Source organism: Cherax quadricarinatus, chromosome 90 (assembly GCF_038502225.1).
Source record: "Cherax quadricarinatus isolate ZL_2023a chromosome 90, ASM3850222v1, whole genome shotgun sequence".
Lineage (NCBI taxonomy): Eukaryota > Metazoa > Arthropoda > Malacostraca > Decapoda > Parastacidae > Cherax > Cherax quadricarinatus.
Genome location: NC_091381.1, coordinates 12,101,069 through 12,119,575, shown reverse-complemented (window position 1 = coordinate 12,119,575; position 18,507 = coordinate 12,101,069). Strand labels below are relative to the sequence as shown.

Genomic DNA, 18,507 nt, shown 5'->3' with positions numbered 1-18,507 from the left:
TCATCTCTCGCCTGGACCCGTCCTGGATAGTTCTGCCATTTCAGAAGAGCCTTCAACACAGGAGGGATGTGGGTGGCCTTACTGTTATGTACAAGGCCAACATTGTCAAAGTACCACACTTGGATCTACTTCGAGGACAGCGAGAAGCAAGCTTCTATACCACAAGACGGACAGAAAGCAGCAACTTCACTCTGAGAACATCACTTCATCTGAGATCATTTATCCCCAGGATGACTCGAGTATGGAACACATTCGTACAGCATAATGATGTCAACGAGATAAAGTCAATTGATCAAATGAATATGATGGCCCACAGATTACTCTAACTTCATCCTGTTCCCTACTTGTATGTTTCATAACAATATAAATTCTTTCAAATGAGCTGATGTAGGTAACAGCTCATAGCTTGTCAGCGAAGTTATGAATCCTTAACTTGTAAATAGCTTGTCAATAAAGCTAGGGATCCATAACCTAAACTTGTCAAACCTTGTGTATTAAAAAAAGTGAGACAGAGAGAGAGAGAGAGAGAGACTGAGTGAACAAGCAAAAGGCAGTGGAGAACAACATGACGTTCACTGGTGAAAAGTTTCAGCTGCTTAGGTATGGAAAGAATGAACTCAAAAGGAACACTGCACTCAAAACTCAAGAGAATCATCAAATAGAACGAAAGGAACGTGTGAAAGTCTTGGAAATAATTATGGCAACTGACCTTTCTTTCAAAGAACATCGTAAGACAAAGGTCACGACAGCCAGGAGGATGACTGGGTAGGTATTAAGAACCTTCAAAACGAGATAAATAATGCCAGTGGTGACACTTTTCAAATCGATAGTGCTCCCTCATCCGGAATATTGGTCAGTGTTAACGGACCCGTTCATGGCAAGAGAAATATCAGAGCTGGAACAAATACAGAGTTCGATTACGTCTCACATTAAGCTAGTAAAGCATTTAAATTACTCGGAACGCCTTGAACATCTTGATTATGTACTTACTGGAGCAGAGGAGAGAGAGAGAGAGAGAGAGAGAGAGAGAGAGAGAGAGAGAGAGAGAGAGAGAGAGAGAGAGAGAGAGAGAGAGAGAGAGAGAGAGAGAGAAAGAAAGAAAGATACGTCTTAATATATACCTGGAAAGTACTTTAGGGCCGGGTCCCAAATCTGCACGCTGCCATAACAACACATTGGAGCTAGAGATATTGAAAAAAGTACAGAGTAATCCCAGTGAAAAGCTGGGATGCACTGGGGACAATACGGAAACGCTGTATCAACATTCGTGGTCCCAGATTATTCATCATCTTCCCAGAAGATATCAGAAAGACTTTTGGAACAAGTGCAGAAGTCTTCAAGAGAAAACTGGACAAGTATCTTCAGGTGCCTGGTCAACCAGGCTATGATGAATATGTGAAGCAGCAACAGCCTGATTGGCCAGACTAGCACCAGACGAGCTTGGCTCACGACCGAGCTCCGGAAGTGGAAAGACCCTCGAAACTCATCAAAGGTGAAGGTAAATGAATATCAGATTAGCGAAAAGAAAGCCAAACATGTTGAATAAAGTAGAGAGATCATCGATAAGATTACAAAATCATACAAACCAGAGGGTAGACAGCCAAACAAGTACACAGACAAACAGGCAGACAGACAGACAGACAGACATGAGAGGAACACCAGGTTTGGGTGTATATTTGTGATATGTCAGAACCTTCTTCTCAGACTGAGTGATACTTAGAGAAGATTTGACTGTCTCAACTCTCAAAAACATATTGCGGGCAGCTGGGTAAGTTTCATCACAAAGGATCATCAGTGTATATTAAACCTAGGCATTCTAACTCTTATTTCTGTATGATTAAAACCCTATTAAAATACAGGGAGTTTCATGAACACTTAGTATGTTTAAGACTTCCAAAGCGCAATGAGAATTCAGAGTCTCAGACACCAAACACAACAACAGTTTGATATTAGCCACAAGAACAGAACCAAACACAACAACAGTCTGAAACAAATCACTACAACCATGTCACTCAGAACACTAAAACAGTTTGAAATCAAACAACACAACAGTAGGCTCGTACCAAACACAACAACAGTTTGATATTAGTCACAAGAACAGAACCAAACACAACAACAGTCTGACACCAAACACAATATCAGTCCGATATCAAATACAACTCCCTGACCCCAAACACAACAAGAGTCTGAACCTTTCTTCTTTGTATTGGACTGATAGTCACGGTGTGACTATCAGTCCAATACAGTCCAATGGTTCCACTGTGATCCCCCCGCCTCCTGCTTCGACGCACCTGACTACAATATATAAGCCACTATCCCGGCCGTATGCTGTTATTTCTACAAGACTGATGGACAGAACACATCGATTCCAGGCTGTGGGACTGATTTCCTCAAATTCCTCTCCTTACATCTTTCTTCTTTGTATTGGATTGATGAAGCCACTGTGTGGCGAAACGTTTCTTCAATAAATATTTCCATATGTTGCATACTAGCCTCATTCTTCATCCTACACCATCACAACAACAGTCTGACACAAAACACAACCACAATTTAATGCAGGGCATAACAACTGCCTAACGGCAAACACAACAACAGTTTGACACCAAACACAACAACAGTTTGAGACTAAAAGGAACAACAGTGTGACACAAAAGACAAAAGCAAGCTATTACCAAACAAAACAAGAGTCAGACACCAAATACAACAAAAATCTGACACCAAACACAACAACAGTCCGATACTAATTCCAACAAATGTTTGACACCAAACATAGCAACAGTCTGACACCAAACACAGTAAGAGTTTCATTCCAAATTCAACACCATTCTAACAGCAAAAACAATGACGATCTTACATTGAACACAACAAAAGTCAGACACCAATCACGACAACAGTCTGATACGAAACCTAACAATTGCCGGACACTAAACACAGCAACAGTCAGTCACCAGACACAACAACACAACAAAATATTGACTCCAAACTCAACAACAGCCTGACAGCAACCACAGCAACAGCCTGACACCAAACACAACAACAGTTTGATATAAAACAACAATAGTCTGACTAAAACGTCAACTACATCTTGTGAATAATCATAACAAGAAGGCGACTCCAACACAACAAATTGAAATCAAACACAACAACAATCTGACATTAAAAACAATAACAGTCAACAAAGGCAACGACATAACCAGTGTAACAACAAAAATAACAACAGTTTGACACAAAGCACAAGAAAAATCTAAAACAAAATACAGGCAGAATCTGAACCAAGCACAACAAGAGTCTGACGCCAAACACAAGAACAGGCTGTTACCAAACACAACAGCCGTCTGACACCAAAGACAACTAACGTTTCACAATAACAACAACTCTAAACAAAGGAAGAGTCACACACCAAACACAACAAGATTCTGAGACGAAACACATCAAGAGTATAACACCAAAGGAAACAACAGGTTAATACCAAACGCACGAACAATCTGACATCGAAGACAAAAGTAGTTTGACCCCAAAACCAAAAATGTCCGGACCTTCACGCAACAGCAGTTTGATACTAATCACAACAACAGTGTGACACCAAACATAACCAGTCCAATAACAAACAGAAAACACCGACACCAAATATTAAAACAGGCCTACACCTATCACAATAATAGTCAGACTCAAAACACAATAACAATCTGACTCCAAAGACAACAGCAGTCTGATACTAAACACAACAAGAGTCTGAAACCAAGCACGGAGCAGTCTGACATAAAACACTACATCATTCTGACACGAAACACAACAACACTCTGGCATCAAAGATATCAATCTTACTCCAAATAATAACAGATTGTCAACAAACACAGCAACACTCTAACGTCAAACACAACATTAGTCTAATACCAAACCCAACAACAGTTTGATTCCAAACACATTAAAAGTATATCACTATACACAATAATAGACTGATTAAAAAGGCAGCTACAGCATGACAACATGAAAACACTCTGACACCAAACATAACAATAATCTAACATCAAACTCAACACAATCTGACACCAAGTGCAAAAACAGTGTGACATCAAAAACAACAATAGTCTCAAAACCATAACAAACTGACACCAAATACAACAACTGATTGACACTAAACAGAGCATAAATCTGACACGAAATATTGTGATACCAAACACAATAACAGTCTGACACCAAGTCAACAACAGTCTGACATCAAACACAACTGCAGTCTTACACCAAACACAAAATTTTGACAAACACAACGACAATCTAGCACCAAACACAAAAGTTTGACAAACACAACGACAGTCTGACACCATATACAACATCAGCCTGACGCCAACTTAACAATAGTTTCATTCCGAACTCGACAACAGTCTGATACCAAACACCGAAACAGTTTGATAACATATTCAACATCAGTCTAACACCAAATACAAGAAAAGCCTGACACAACAACAAGAACATATTGACACAAAGCACAATATAAGTCAGAAACAAAACTCCAAAAGAGTGTGATACCAAACACACCCAGGACATCAACAACCTAACACTAAAAACAGCAACTTTCTGACACTAATCACAAAAACAATTTGACACCACAAACAATAACAGTGACACCAAATACATCAACATCCTGAAACCAAACACAACAGCATTCAGAAACCAAACACAAGAAGTCTTACTCCAAACAACAACAGTCTGTCAGGAAACACAACACCAAACACAAAAACAGTCTGATACCAAACAACACATTGGTCCGACATCTACAGCAAAACAAGCTGATACCAATGAAAACGCCAGTTTGATACAAAACACAACAATAGTCTAACTCCAAACAATAGTCTAACGCCAACAACAGTCTAACTCCAAGCAACAGCAGATTGTCACCAAGCACAACAACAGAATTATATCAGACACAACAGTCTGATACAAAACATAAAAACATCTATCACCATACACAACAACAGATTGACACTAAAACAATTATAGGTTGATAACAAGCATAATAGTTAACACCAAACACAACAAGAGCCTCACAGTAAACACAACAAGAGTCGGACATTAAACACAACAGCAGGCTACTCTCAAATACAACATGTCACCAAAGATAACATTCTGACCCAAAAGACAACAACAGACTGACACCCAACACAACAGTCTGACACCAAATACATCAACAATCTGATATAAAATACAATAACAGTCTGATTCCTAACAAAGGAACAGTCTGACAAGAAACACAGTAACAATCAAACATCAAACACACGAACTGTCTGACAACAAACTGAACAACAACCTGACGCTAACCAAAGCTTCAATCTGACATCAAACATAACAACAGTCTGACACAAGAGCAACAGTAGTTTTACACCAGCCACGACAACAGGCTGACATTAAATGCAACAACAATTTGAAACCTAACAAAGAAGCAGTATGACACCAAACACAACAACAGTCTGCCACCAAACACAAGAATAGGCTGAACAACAGTCTGACACCAAGCAAAACAACATTCTGATAACCAAAGCAACAACAGTTTGACACCAAAGACTACAACAACAATCTGGCACCACACTCAACAGAATGACATCAAACACAGCAACAATCTAGTCTCAGACATTACAACAGTCTAAGGCCAAATAAAAAAAAAACAGTCAGAATCCAAACAAAACAAAAGTTCGTCACCAAAGGCATCAGTAGTCTAACACAATGGTTTGACACTAAACACATTAACAGTTTCATACTAATCTCGGTAACAATGTGACACCAACACACGTACAGTTTGACACCAGACAGTTACTGTGTTTGGTGTCAGAATATTATGTTTAGTGTTTGACTGCTGTTGTGTATGGTGTCGGACTGTTGTGTTGCTCAGTGTTTAACTGTTGTTGTGTTTGGTGTCAGTCTGTTGTTCTCTCTAATGAAAGATTTTAGTTGTCTTTGGTGCCAAGCTGTTTTTGGACTTGGTGTTAGAATTTTGTTGCTGCCTTTGGTGTCAGACTGTTATTGTGTCTTGTGTCACTGTTGTTATATATGGTTATTATGTTTGGCTGTTATTATGTTTGGTGTCAGAGTGTTGTTGTGTTAAATATGAGACTGTTGCTGTGTTTGGAGTCAGACAGTTGATGCTTTTGGAGTCAGACGGTTGTTGTCTTAGGTGTCAGACTTTTATTGTGTTTGATGACTGATTGTTGCTGTGTTTGATATCAGTCTGTTGTTGTGTTTGGATTCAGATTGTCGATGTGTATAGCGTCAGACTGTTGTTGTGTTAAGTGTCAGACTGTTGGCGTGTTTGGTGTTAGACTGTTGTTGTGTCTGGTGCCAGACTTTTGTTGTGTTTTATGTCAGTTTTGTTTTGACCTGGAGGCTAACTGTTTTTGTGTCTGGTATGACACTGTTGTTCTGTCTTATGCCAGTTTATTGTTGTTTCTGATGCTGACTTGTAATGTCTAGCGTCATTTTGTTACTGTAGCTGGTGTCAGCCGTGCCTGTTGTATCACTGATACTGTGTCTTGAGATTGACTGATTGGTTGTTTTATCTGGTATTAGAGAGTTGTTGTTTCTGGAGGGTGACTGTTGTTGCGTCTGATGTCAAACTGTCTTTGAGTATAATTGTGCCTGATGTCAGTTTATTATTACATTTGGTGTAAGGCTGTTATTAATGTGTTTAGTGTCATAATACTGAGCAGTCTGGAGGCTGACAGTCTGATATCAGTTTCTTGTTGCATTTGCTATCAAACTGTTGTTGTTTTTGATGTCAGGTTGAAGTTGTGTTTAGTGTGAAGCTGTTGTTTTGTGTGTTGTCAGACTAATGTTGAGTTTCTTGTATAACTGCTTGGTGTCAGACTATTTTTGTTTGGCGTCGCACTATTGTTATGTCGTGTTTGGTGACAGACAGTTGCTATATTTGGTGCCAGACAGTTGTAATGTTTAATGTAAGACTGTTGTTGAGTTTGGTATCAAACTTGTTGAATTTGGTCTCAGATTGTTGCTGTATTTGGTGTCAGACTATCATAGTCTTTGGTGTCAGTCTTTTGTAGTATTTGGTGCCAGTGTTGATGTATTTTTTAACTGACTGAAGTTGTGGTTGGCGTCAGACTGATGGTGTGTTTGGTGTCAGACTGTTTTTATGTCTAATGTTAGTCTGTTTTTGTATCTAATGACTAATGTGTCTTATATTTAGATTGTTACTGTTTCTGGTGACAGTTATTGTGTCTAAATTTCTACTATTGCTCTGTCTACATTTGTAGTGTTTTTGCATCATGAGGCTCTTTCTGTGTCAAGTGTTAGTCTGACGCTGTTCCTGTTGTGACATTGATATTGTATCTGGATGCTTCTCGTTGTGTCTTGAGTCAAACTATTGTTTTTTTCTGGCATTAGGAAGTTATTGTTTCTGGAGGGTGAGACTGTTGTTGTGGCTGAAGTCAAACTGCCTTCGTCTGTTATATCAGATTATAAAAGTGTGTCACACTGTTATTGAGTTTGGTATGTCTGTTGTTGCTGTTTCTAGTGTCACAATGTTGAACTGTCAGGGTGCTTATAGTTATTGTGGCTGGAGGAAGACTGCTGTTGGGACTCGTATCAGACTCTTGTATTATATGTAGCTGTTGTGTTTGTTCTTAGACTGTTGTTGTGTTTTGTGTCACTGTTGCTCTGCTTAGTGTCTGACTGTTATTTTATTTTGTGATTGTTTGATGCTGTTATGTTTGGTGACAGACTGTTGTGTTTGGTATAAAACCGATGTTGAGTTAGGAATCGGATTCTTGCTGTGTTTGGTGTAAAGCTGTTATTGTGTTTGGTTTTACACATTTATTATGTATGGTATCAGATTGTTGTAGTGTTTGAAGTCAAACTGTTGTGTTTGGTGTCTGACAGTTGTTGTGTTTGGCGTCATGATATTGTTCAGTTTGGTGTCAAACTTTTGTTGTGTTTGGAGTCTAGATGTTGTTGTTTTTGTGATCAGACTGTTGTTGGGGTTGGTATCAGACTGTTGCTGTTTTCTGTCAGTCTTATGTTGCGTTTGGTGTACGAATATTGTTGTGCTTGATGTCAAATTATGTCTGTGTTGGGGATCAGGCTGTTTTTGTATTTGGTTTCAGATTGTTATTGCATTAGATGTAGACTGTTGTTGGGTATGATGTCATACTGTTGTTGAGTTTGATTTCAGAATTTTATTGTGTTTGGTGCCAGTCTCTTATGTTTGGTGGAAGTTTGATGTAGTGTTTGGAATCGGTCTCTTTTAGTGTTTGGTATGAATCTGTTGTTGTGTTTGGTGTCAAGCTGTTGAGATTTTTGTCAATTTGTTGTTGAATTTGGCATCAGGCTGTTGTTTTGTTTGATGTCGGTTGCCTTTAGTGTAAGAATGTTGTTCAGTTTGTTTTCAGTCCTTAGTAGTGTTTGGTGTTAGTTTCTTTACAGTGTTTGGTTTCAGCTTGTTGTGTTTGGTGTCAACCTGCTCTAGTGTTTGGTTTCCGACTGTGTTTGTATTTGGTTTCAGACTGTATAATATCTGGAGTGAGACTGTTGTTGTGTCTGGTGTTATACTGTTATTGTGATTTGTAACAGGCTATTTTTTTGTTTGGTTTCCAATTGTGCTTGTATTTGGCTTCAGATTGTTGTAATAATTGGTTTTAGACTATTATGGTGTTTCATATGAGATTGTTGATGTGCTTAATGTTATGCTGTTGTTGTGTTTGGTGTAAGACTGTTGTTTGGTATGATGTCAAACTATTGCTGTATTTGATGTCAGACTATTAAAGTGTTTGGTTTCAGACCGTAGTTGTGTTTGGTGTAAAATGTTTTTGTCTTTGGTGTCAGCCTATTATTGTCTTTGGTGTCAGACTGATTTAGTGTTTTTTGTCACACTGTAGTTGCTTTTGGTGTCAGACTGTTGTTATGTTAGGTGCAAGTATTTGTTGAGTTGGCGTTAAACTGTTGTTGTGTTTGTTGCCAGACTACTGATGTGCTAGGTGTCAGCTTGTTGTATTTGTTGTCACACTGTTGTTGTGTTTGGTGTCAGATTGATGTCATGTTTGGTTTTGACTATTTTGCTTAGTGTCAAACTATTGTTGTGATGGTGTTGGGCTTTTTTTTTTGCTTTTGGTTTGATACTGCTCTTGTGTTTTGTGTCAGACTGCTATTGTGTTTGCTGTCAGACTGATGTTGTTTGGTGTCAGATAGTTATTGTGTTTGCTGTTAGACTGGTGCTGTGGTTGGTGCCAGATTGGTGTTGTGTTTGTTGTCAGACTTTTGTTGTGTTTGATGTCTTACTGATGTTATATTTAGTATCTGTTTTATTTCAGACTGTTGTTGTGTTTGGTGTCGCACTTTTGTTGAGTCAGGTGTAAGTCAGTTATGCAGACACTTCTAGCAAACTAATCTGTTAATTCCTCTTTATTTCATTAAAATTAATAATTAACTGAATGGTGATAAATGTATTTCCTTCTTTTGTTAAATAAAGTTTTGGGAAAAATGTCAATGTAACAATAAAAAGTAGCTGGTGACGAGAAATCAATTATGTTAATGTTAACAATGTGTCACTGTGTACAGGTCCTATGGTTAACGTGACAGCTGTGATGGAGGGAGAAGCTCTACTACCCTGTGACGTCTCCACTACCTTGGAAGACGACCATCCAGTCCTTGTTATGTTTTATAGCAAGGACTCGGGCACTCCCATCTACACGTAAGTATTTAAATTGTTTGCACATTCCACGTGCTATTTTTCAGCAGTAACCTGGCTGAAACAACTCCCAGCTAGCACACAAACTGGTAGTCAAAGTTGGACATTTTTTCTGACTCTCAATACTATACACCCATGTACCAATGAATATATATATATATATATATATATATATATATATATATATATATATATATATATATATATATATATATATATATATATATATATATATATTCCAAAACCAAGGGCTAGCATACAAGACACAATGAAGTCAACGACATCATAAAGAGAACCCTTGCTACAGCTGGATGCCCAGCCGAGAGGAAGCCCCAATCACTAGCAGCCAAAAATACTCACAACCCAGCAAACCACCCAGACGGGGTCACCATCTATCCTTGGAGGAATAGCAAGCTCTTAGCATGGGACAATACCTCTGTGTCAACGATGGCTGACGCCTACATGCATCACAGTGTGGGGCGACAGGGTGAAGGTGCCGACCATGGGAGGAGTACAAAATCAGCAAATACAGGGACATAAGCCAACAGTATCAATTTGTCGCAGTGGGAACAGAGACCTTGAGACCATGAGGAGAAAATGCCACACGTTTCCTTAAAGAACTGGGTTCCAGACTCATCAACACCACCAGGGACCCAAGGGCAGCCACTTTCATGTTCCAGCACCTCAGTGTGGCCATCCAGAGGAGAAATGCATGCTGCATACTTGGCTCGCGTCCGGCTTCGGAGGAGATTCATAATCTTTTATGTATTGTGCCATATATTTATGTATTGTGCCATATAATTAGCTCAGAGATTCTCACACCCTGGGATCATGGTAAAACATCTAGCTCTGCTGGGTACGTGATTCTTGTATGATTGAGTGGTCCAGTGGGTTTGAGCATCATGTGATTTTCACTCACCATGATGCAGGTCAAAACTACATGGGTTCGAGTCCTCTGCTAGTCGCAGTGTTAGTGAATATTTCGCGTGTTCTACAAATTCAAAACTTTGTAAATATCTCTCGCTGGTCGATGCATGCACTGGATGAGACGAAAATCTCAAAGCTACCTTCCTGAATTCTGGACCAAACGTTTCGCATTAGCTGGGCGCCAAGGTATTCGACCAGTGTGGTTTGGTGAGCAGAGTAATGCATACCAAATATTTTATTAATACACACACACCCACACACACACACACACACACACACACACACACACACACACACACACACACACACACACACACCACACTTGTAAACAGTCAGGAGTCTTCTTTATTTCTCATATTTGAGGCTTCCCCTTGCCCCTGCGTGTTTGCGAGTCACAGCAATACTTCTTTGTGGGTTTAAATGTTTTTTTTTGGGATTACCCCAGGATACTGCAGGGGTCAATAAGTGTGTCAGGAGTCAGTGAACAATCCCTGAAGCGATTTACAAGTTGTCCTGTGTCAGATAAGGGTGATGAGTGTCACAATTTTATAAGTGAACTTGAAAGTCATATTGGTGTAAAGTAGTGACGGCAGGCCTAGCGTAGTATAGGTGATGTTGCCACATATATCACCCAAGGAAGATAATTAAGTGAAATTAGTGTGATCAGTGAAAGAAGCGCAGTAAATAGGAGTAATATATATATATATAGTGAAGAAACAGAGGTGGAGGTGCTAGGGCAAAACATCACAACGAGTTGGACACTACAGGTTGCATGCAAATATTCACCTATGCATGCTTTTGGGGAATCAGGGGTAAGTTTCCAGGGATCGCCAGCTGTTTTGGGAATGGCTACTCTCTTAATATGAAGAGGAATAAGCTAATAAGTACCCCATTTGGTGTAATAGCCTCAACTAGCAGTATTTTATACTATTGTGACCACGAACGAGTGGTATTCGCTCACCATGAGGCAGGCCAAAACAACATGGGTTCGAATCCTTGACTATCGCAGTGTTGTCATTGATCAATACCACTCGTTCGTGGTCACAATAATATAAAATGCTGCTTGTTGTGGCTATACACCAAACGGGAGGAGAATGAAATTAGCTCAGAGGCACTCACACCACCTTATGTCCTCGAACCAAGGATAACACACCTAGCTTGGCTGGGTGCTTGGTTCTTGTAGGATTTGGTGGTCCTGTGGGTTAAGAACATAAGAATGGAGGAACACTGCAGAAGGCCTACTGGCCCATACATGGCAGGTCCTTATCAAAACCATCCCTCCCCAAAACTACCCAAGAGTTAACTCCCATACCCACGAAGTCCTCCATGAGAAAGTGGAACATAATTCTTCCTCCGTAAGCCATGCGTGTTATAAGAGGCGACTAAAATGCCGGGAGCAAGGGGCTAGTAACCCCTTCTGTATATATTACTAAATGTGAAAGGAGAAACTTTCGTTTTTTCTTTTGGGCCACCCCGCCTCGGTGGGATACGGCCGGTTTGTTGAAAGACCCACGACACCATCCAAACCCAACCCCTTGCACTCATATATTTGTTCAATCTCTTTTTAAAGGTTCTCAAGGTCCTAACCTCGACCACCCCACTCGGAAGACCATTCCACGCATCTACCACTCTGTTAGAATACCAGTACTTACCTATGTCCTTTCTATATCTAAATTTATCCAACGTAAATCCATTATTTCTGGTTCTTTCCTGGTTCGACACCCTCAGTACTGCTGCTTAAATTTCACTTTGTTCCAGACTATGGAGCAAAACTCTTCTCCAAGCTGAGGGACTGACCGCCTCAAAACTACGGCTTCAAGGGTGATGGACTGATTACATCGTCTTCACAGATCTTCTGCTTCTGCTAACTCTTCTGTACTCGTTAAAGATTGATACACTTATACAACATATGGGAATCTTTATTGAGGAAACGTTTCGCCACACAGTGGCTTCATCAGTCCAATACAAAGTAGGAAGGTGTAAGGAGAGGAGGAGTTTGAGGTAATCAATCCCTCAGCCTGGAGTCGATGTGTTCAGTCCATAAATCTTGTAGACTGTACAGCATAGGGTTAGGTTAGGTAAGGTTCGTCAGGAAACAGGGCAAATGTTTCCTGGCGAGGGTCTTAGTCAGATGATGACCAGCCTTTCGAGCTTTGGTCATCTGATCGAAGCCTTCCGCTGGCTTACCGGTCCACCCCTTTAAAAATTATGGTCATTTATAACCATGTACGTTGTGGTGTGCTTTGCAGCATTGGGCCGTAGATGTGGCTTATATACTGTAGTCAGACGAGGCGAAGCAGGAAGAGGCGGGGTCATAGTGGTACCATCCACTAGTTGAAGAAGATCTTCGTCCAAAGGTTGCACAAGTGTTGAAGAATTCTTTGTGTCTGACAGTTCTGATAAAAAGTTAAAAAAAAAAAACTTGCCTGTTATTTTAATCATTTATTTCTTCTGTACTCGACTGAAGAAACCTACTGTGTAGGCGAAACGTTTCGGAATAAAGATACCTAACTGTTGCACATGTGTCTTACTTATCAATATGTCGGTATTGTACACCATTTTCATATTCATTATGAGTTGTTGATACCGATAGAACTACTACTACTACTACTGCCACTTCTACTACTACTACTACTACTACTACTACTACTACTACTACTACTACTACTACTACTACTACTACTACTACTACTGCTGCTGCTGCTGCTGCTGCTGTTGCTGCTGCTGTTGCTGATGCTACTACTACTGTAATAATAATAATAATAATAATAATAATAATAATAATAATAATAATAATAATAAGAAGAAGAAGAAGAAGAAGAAGAAGAAAAAGAAGAAGAATTTTAAAATTTTTAAGATTTTAAAGCCTCATCTTGGTGAACCAATGTAAGAGAAAAGTGAAGTGCGTATTTTGAAGGTATAAACTAGGAGCGCTAGGCTAGCTTACTGGCCAGATATTTTCCCCTAAATGCACAAAAGTATTTTAATGAATACTTGATAAACTCCAAGAAGATCGTTACTATTCTTAAAAGTATTTTCATTATGAAAAGTTGAGGAAAACATGTCAGTGTCATTATTTCTTGCGTTAATTTTTCGTCCAACTTTTCAGATTCAGATTTCAGATTTCATTGCAAGTAATATCGTCAGATATATTTTTGAATGACAACTGGCAATCCTGAAGCCTGGAAGCTGGAGGAGCGATTTAAAGCCGGTACTGCATTATATGTACATGGAGAACATGCTTCCGACTGAACATGATGAGACCGCTTAGCCGGTATTTTAAGGAATAAAAGAATCAGATGCCTCTTGAAATTAAATGTTCATCGAGAAAGAAGAACGGTGGAAAAATGATCACGAAGTTTTCCGTTACAATGACTGAATTAATGAATTCATTCCCATCATCAGTTGTTCCACAGTAGATGTTGCAAGATTCTGTAAGAGGCAGAAGTACGCTCTTACCTTGAGAATGATCCACTTTCTTGGACTGCCTGTGGTGAGTAGGTACCTAATTGTTAATCGACTGTTGTGGGTCGCTTCCTGGGGGAATGGGGGGTAGTATACTTTACATAAATTATGGATTTTAAATAAGCTTAAAAAAAAAAAGCCTTGGATCTGAAAGCCCCTCTCCTGCACCAATCAGTACACAAGACATCAATCACTGTTACAACACCTACTGGTACCCCTTGCATCAGTATTCCATAAGAATTTCAGGAAATAGGACAACACCCTCCCAGGCACTTAGGCAGTGCTCACACTGGCATGGAAGGGGTAACACCAATTACTACCACAAGTGGGGACATGAAGAAGATCGCTGGCAAATCAAAGAGAACGTAGATAGAGAAAATAACCAGTTCTTTAGGAATTTATTATCGGAACAAACTAGCAGGATCTAACCAACCCAGCTACTCCAAGCACCTTACACACCTATTTAGTCAAGCTGAACAACAACAGTATTAGGAGCCAGTCTTTTAGTATCCTGTCTGCCAACATTAGCTGCTTCATTACCAATGCTTGTGAGCTCACGCACAGATTTGCAGACACTCATCGTCCTGATATGATCACCTTCCTTGAAATATTTTAGGGCGACAATACGCTGGAAAGTTTTGCCATAGTTCCTGGCTACATCTCGTGGATGTAGCCAGGAACTGTAATGGGTAATGGGTAACGTAACGTAACGTAACGTAACCTAACCTAACCTAAACTAACCTAACCTAACCTAATTTAACCTAGCCTAACCTAAATTAACCTTTCCTAATTAAGGGCTACCCTAATCGAACCTAACCTAACAAAATATAGCCTTACCTAACCCAAACTAACGAAGCCTAACCTAAACTAACCCAGTATAACTAAAATTCACCTAACTGAAACTAGAAATCCGCTGTTCAGCGTACGATAGTTGAATCCTTGCTAGGAGGATGATGTGTACCATGTCCTAGGTGCATCGTTGCTAGGAGGAGGATGTGTATCATGTCCCAGGTGCATCGTTGCTAGGAGGATGATGTGTACCATGTTCCAGGTGCATCGTTGCTAGGAGGATGATGTGTACCATGTTCCAGGAGCATCGTTCAACATGTCACTGATGTATCTGTCACTTAGTCACGCATGTCTGTCACCTTTTCTCTGGTCTAGATGTCACACTGTTTTTTTTTTTGTATCTGTCACTTTGTCAGTGTTTAATACGTGATCTTATCTCTGTTGCATCTGTCACCTTGTCCCTAATGTATATGTTGTCTTGCCACTTCTGTATCTATCATTTTTCCTCTGGAGCATTTATCACCTTATCCTTGCGTCTCTCCAGTGTATTTGTCACTTTGTCCACTTAAGTATCTGTCACGTTGTCCCTGTTGTGTCTGGCACGTTGTCCTTGTTGTGTCTGTCACGTTGTCCCTGTTGTGTCTGTCACGTTGTCCATGTTGTGTCTATCACGATGTTCCTGTTGTGTTTCTCACGTTGTCTGTGTGTCTGTCATGTTGTCCGTGGCGTTTCTGTTAATTTGACTCAGATACTTATCCATTTGACCTTCGTTCATTTGTCACCACCTCTACGATTCATTTGTCACTTATGGACTTGCACCTTATCTTTATTCTATGAATCGTTTTGATTTTGGTGTATTTGTCCTCTTATTTGTAGTGTGAAGAGACAAGCCAGTATATCTCACTCTGCCCAGAGTGCCTCATACATCACTCGATTAATATTCACGTATTTATTTACTGCTAGGTGAATATATGCATCAGGCATAAGTGACTGACCGACAGGTCTCGCCCTACCCAGGAAGATGCCAACTGCAGGTGAATATCCAACTGGTATGTAGTTTCTGCTAAAGAAGAATAATATTGAGGTAACGGGTCAAGCCTTCTGCATCTACATATATTCAACCTAGGTTCATCCTCTGTGATATAAAAATGAGTTTATATTAACATTTAATATATGTGGTATATTAATGAGCTGAACCTGCTGATCTTTCACTGTGTTTTTATCCTGTCCCATGAGGCTTATCACAGCTGTCAATACATTATGGAATGTTAATTATTTCCTAATGCATTACTGTTTTTTTCACTTTGGGATATTTTCCTCTTTTAAACGATGTAAGGTTTAATACTGAAAATCTGTACGAATTTTTGGAAGTCATATTGTTCCTTGTGAATATATCTTAATAATGGTTTAGCAAAAACATAATGAAAAACCACAAATTGTTTGAATAGCCTCACCTGCCTGCTCAGCTGTTTTATCGATACGCTACCCCAACTACCTCAAAAAGAAAAAAGAAAATAGACTAAATTCATTATGGCTGTCGCCCGTCTCTCCACCTCCACGATAGAGGAAAGAAAATGTTCACAACTGACCCACAAATGGACAGAAAAAGTAAGAAAACTCTTCAGTCCATCATGGTCTATTAATATGTCATAATTTTGAAAGAAAAAGTGGACAAAATTAGCAGAGAGTTCAAAAGATACATGAGAAAATTCGAAGACTGGTTAGATAAAGAGGCGAGAATAGAATCATAGAAAGTTTAGGCTCTTCCTCAACATGAGGATATTTTATGACCAAAGTCTCGCCCATTTGTGAGATTAAGAGACCCAGAAGATATCGTACATTTAACGCGCAGAATTATGTTTTACTTTTTATCTTCCTGGGCAATAGATTATTTATCCATTTCATTGTGCGCAATTATGGATACAGTGTAACATTTGGATGTCTGGAGCTCCTCATCTCGCACTCCACCAGTCTGTGTTTCCGCGATGCTCCCGTGGGAGATCCTTTACCCGGGTCTTTAAGTTTTTCATAGTTGGTGGAAAATCGTTCGCCCTTCTTGGGAGGCTTTCCACACCCAGTAAGATGTCATTCACCGTGGGTGTGAAGTCCTTCGCATTGATGGAAACCTCGATTGTGACACAATTGGGTAAATCAGGATCATATTATTTTGTCATGTGTTCAGAGAAAATTATTTTTATAGACCCATCTCTTTCTCTCTCCTTCTCTCTCTCTCTCTCTCTTTTCCTTTCTTTCTTATGTAACGGTGTTCTTACCACCGTAATTTCATAATGCCCGCCAAGGCCTGTTTCACTTATCTCTCGCTGGAAGAGCTGCTCTTAAGGAGCCATCTTGGATTTGTTTCTCTCTCAACCTCTCTCGACGGTTACCCTCTGGACAACACCTGCCCCTTAAGCCTTAGGCTTACCGTACTCGCTCTGCTGATGGAACTCATGCCCAATAAACCACGTTCTAGTCTACGTGTGTTCGTACTGCGTTGCTCCTGACTCACCATCTACGAAGCCATTCAACTCGGCAATCAAGGACAAGGTTGGATTGTTTCATGCCAGCTTACTCTACCGCCAATACGTCTCTCTCTCTCGTTTTTCTCTCTCTCTACCCCCTTATCTCTCAATTATTCCCCTCATCGAAGGATGGTAAGGTGATGTTCGGAGGAGAAAGAGGGAAAAGGAGGAAAATGAAAATGAAAATGTTTATTTCCTTGTAAATCTTACAATGTGTAGTATACATGTTATAAATTATTAATTACAAAGAAGGCCACTAGCATGCCTAGGCATTTCGGACAGTAGAAGTTGATGAAGGAGAAGATGTAGAAGAAGAAGAAGAAGACGAAGTCATGTTAAGGTTTTTTAATCCAACAGATTTAAAAAAAGCTGTCTTATTTACCTTGGGAGCGTTAAGATTTATATTTACTCAGGTATATATTTACTGGTATATATTTACAAGGAGATCATGTCTTGCTTTTGCCACAGTGCGGGTTGGGAGACCGCCGGATTTATGATGAAACATGTCAATGGAATAAAACATACGCAACTTGAAACACTTTGATGCCAATGATGCAAACGTTTTTCTAAGATAGGTAGTAGTGGTCTACCAGTCAGAGAATAAGACAAGTGTCCCCTGACTCTAATATTCTTCAGGTGAATGACCTGGTTAATCAACGTTGTGCCTACTAAATGTTTTTTCTTCGGAATAATTAACAAGTGTATCTTGATAAGTGTCTTCGAGAGATGATGACACTTGAGTGGGTAAGCATCCACAAAGCATAGTCGTATCCTTATATGATACAGAACTGTTAGCATTGATAAAATTACAAAATAAAAGGTTAATTACAATGCTGTATGAAAATAAACCTACGACGACCTGGCTTTTAATGGTCCAGAAGAAACTGAGAGTTATGACTTACTAATGATCCAGGAAAGACTGGGAGTTATGACTTACTAATGGTCCAGGAAAGACTGGGAGTTATGATTTATTAATGGTCCAGGAAAGACTGGGAGTTATGATTTATTAATGGTCCAGGAAAGACTGGGAGTTATGATTTATTAATGGTCCAGGAAAGACTGGGAGTTATGATTTATTAATGGTCCAGGAAAGACTGGGAGTTATGACTTAATAAT

General features: G+C 39.6%; 1 protein-coding gene across 1 annotated transcript in view; it reads left to right on the top strand.

Annotated features, from left to right (window-relative positions):
• Positions 1 to 18,507, top strand: part of LOC128693278 (uncharacterized) — a 586,781-nt gene that overhangs the window by 119,497 nt on the left and 448,777 nt on the right. The window contains exon 2 of the mRNA XM_070104248.1: positions 9,559 to 9,691. Within this exon, the coding sequence (XP_069960349.1) occupies positions 9,559 to 9,691 (133 nt within the window). The remainder of the gene's footprint in view (positions 1 to 9,558; positions 9,692 to 18,507) is intronic.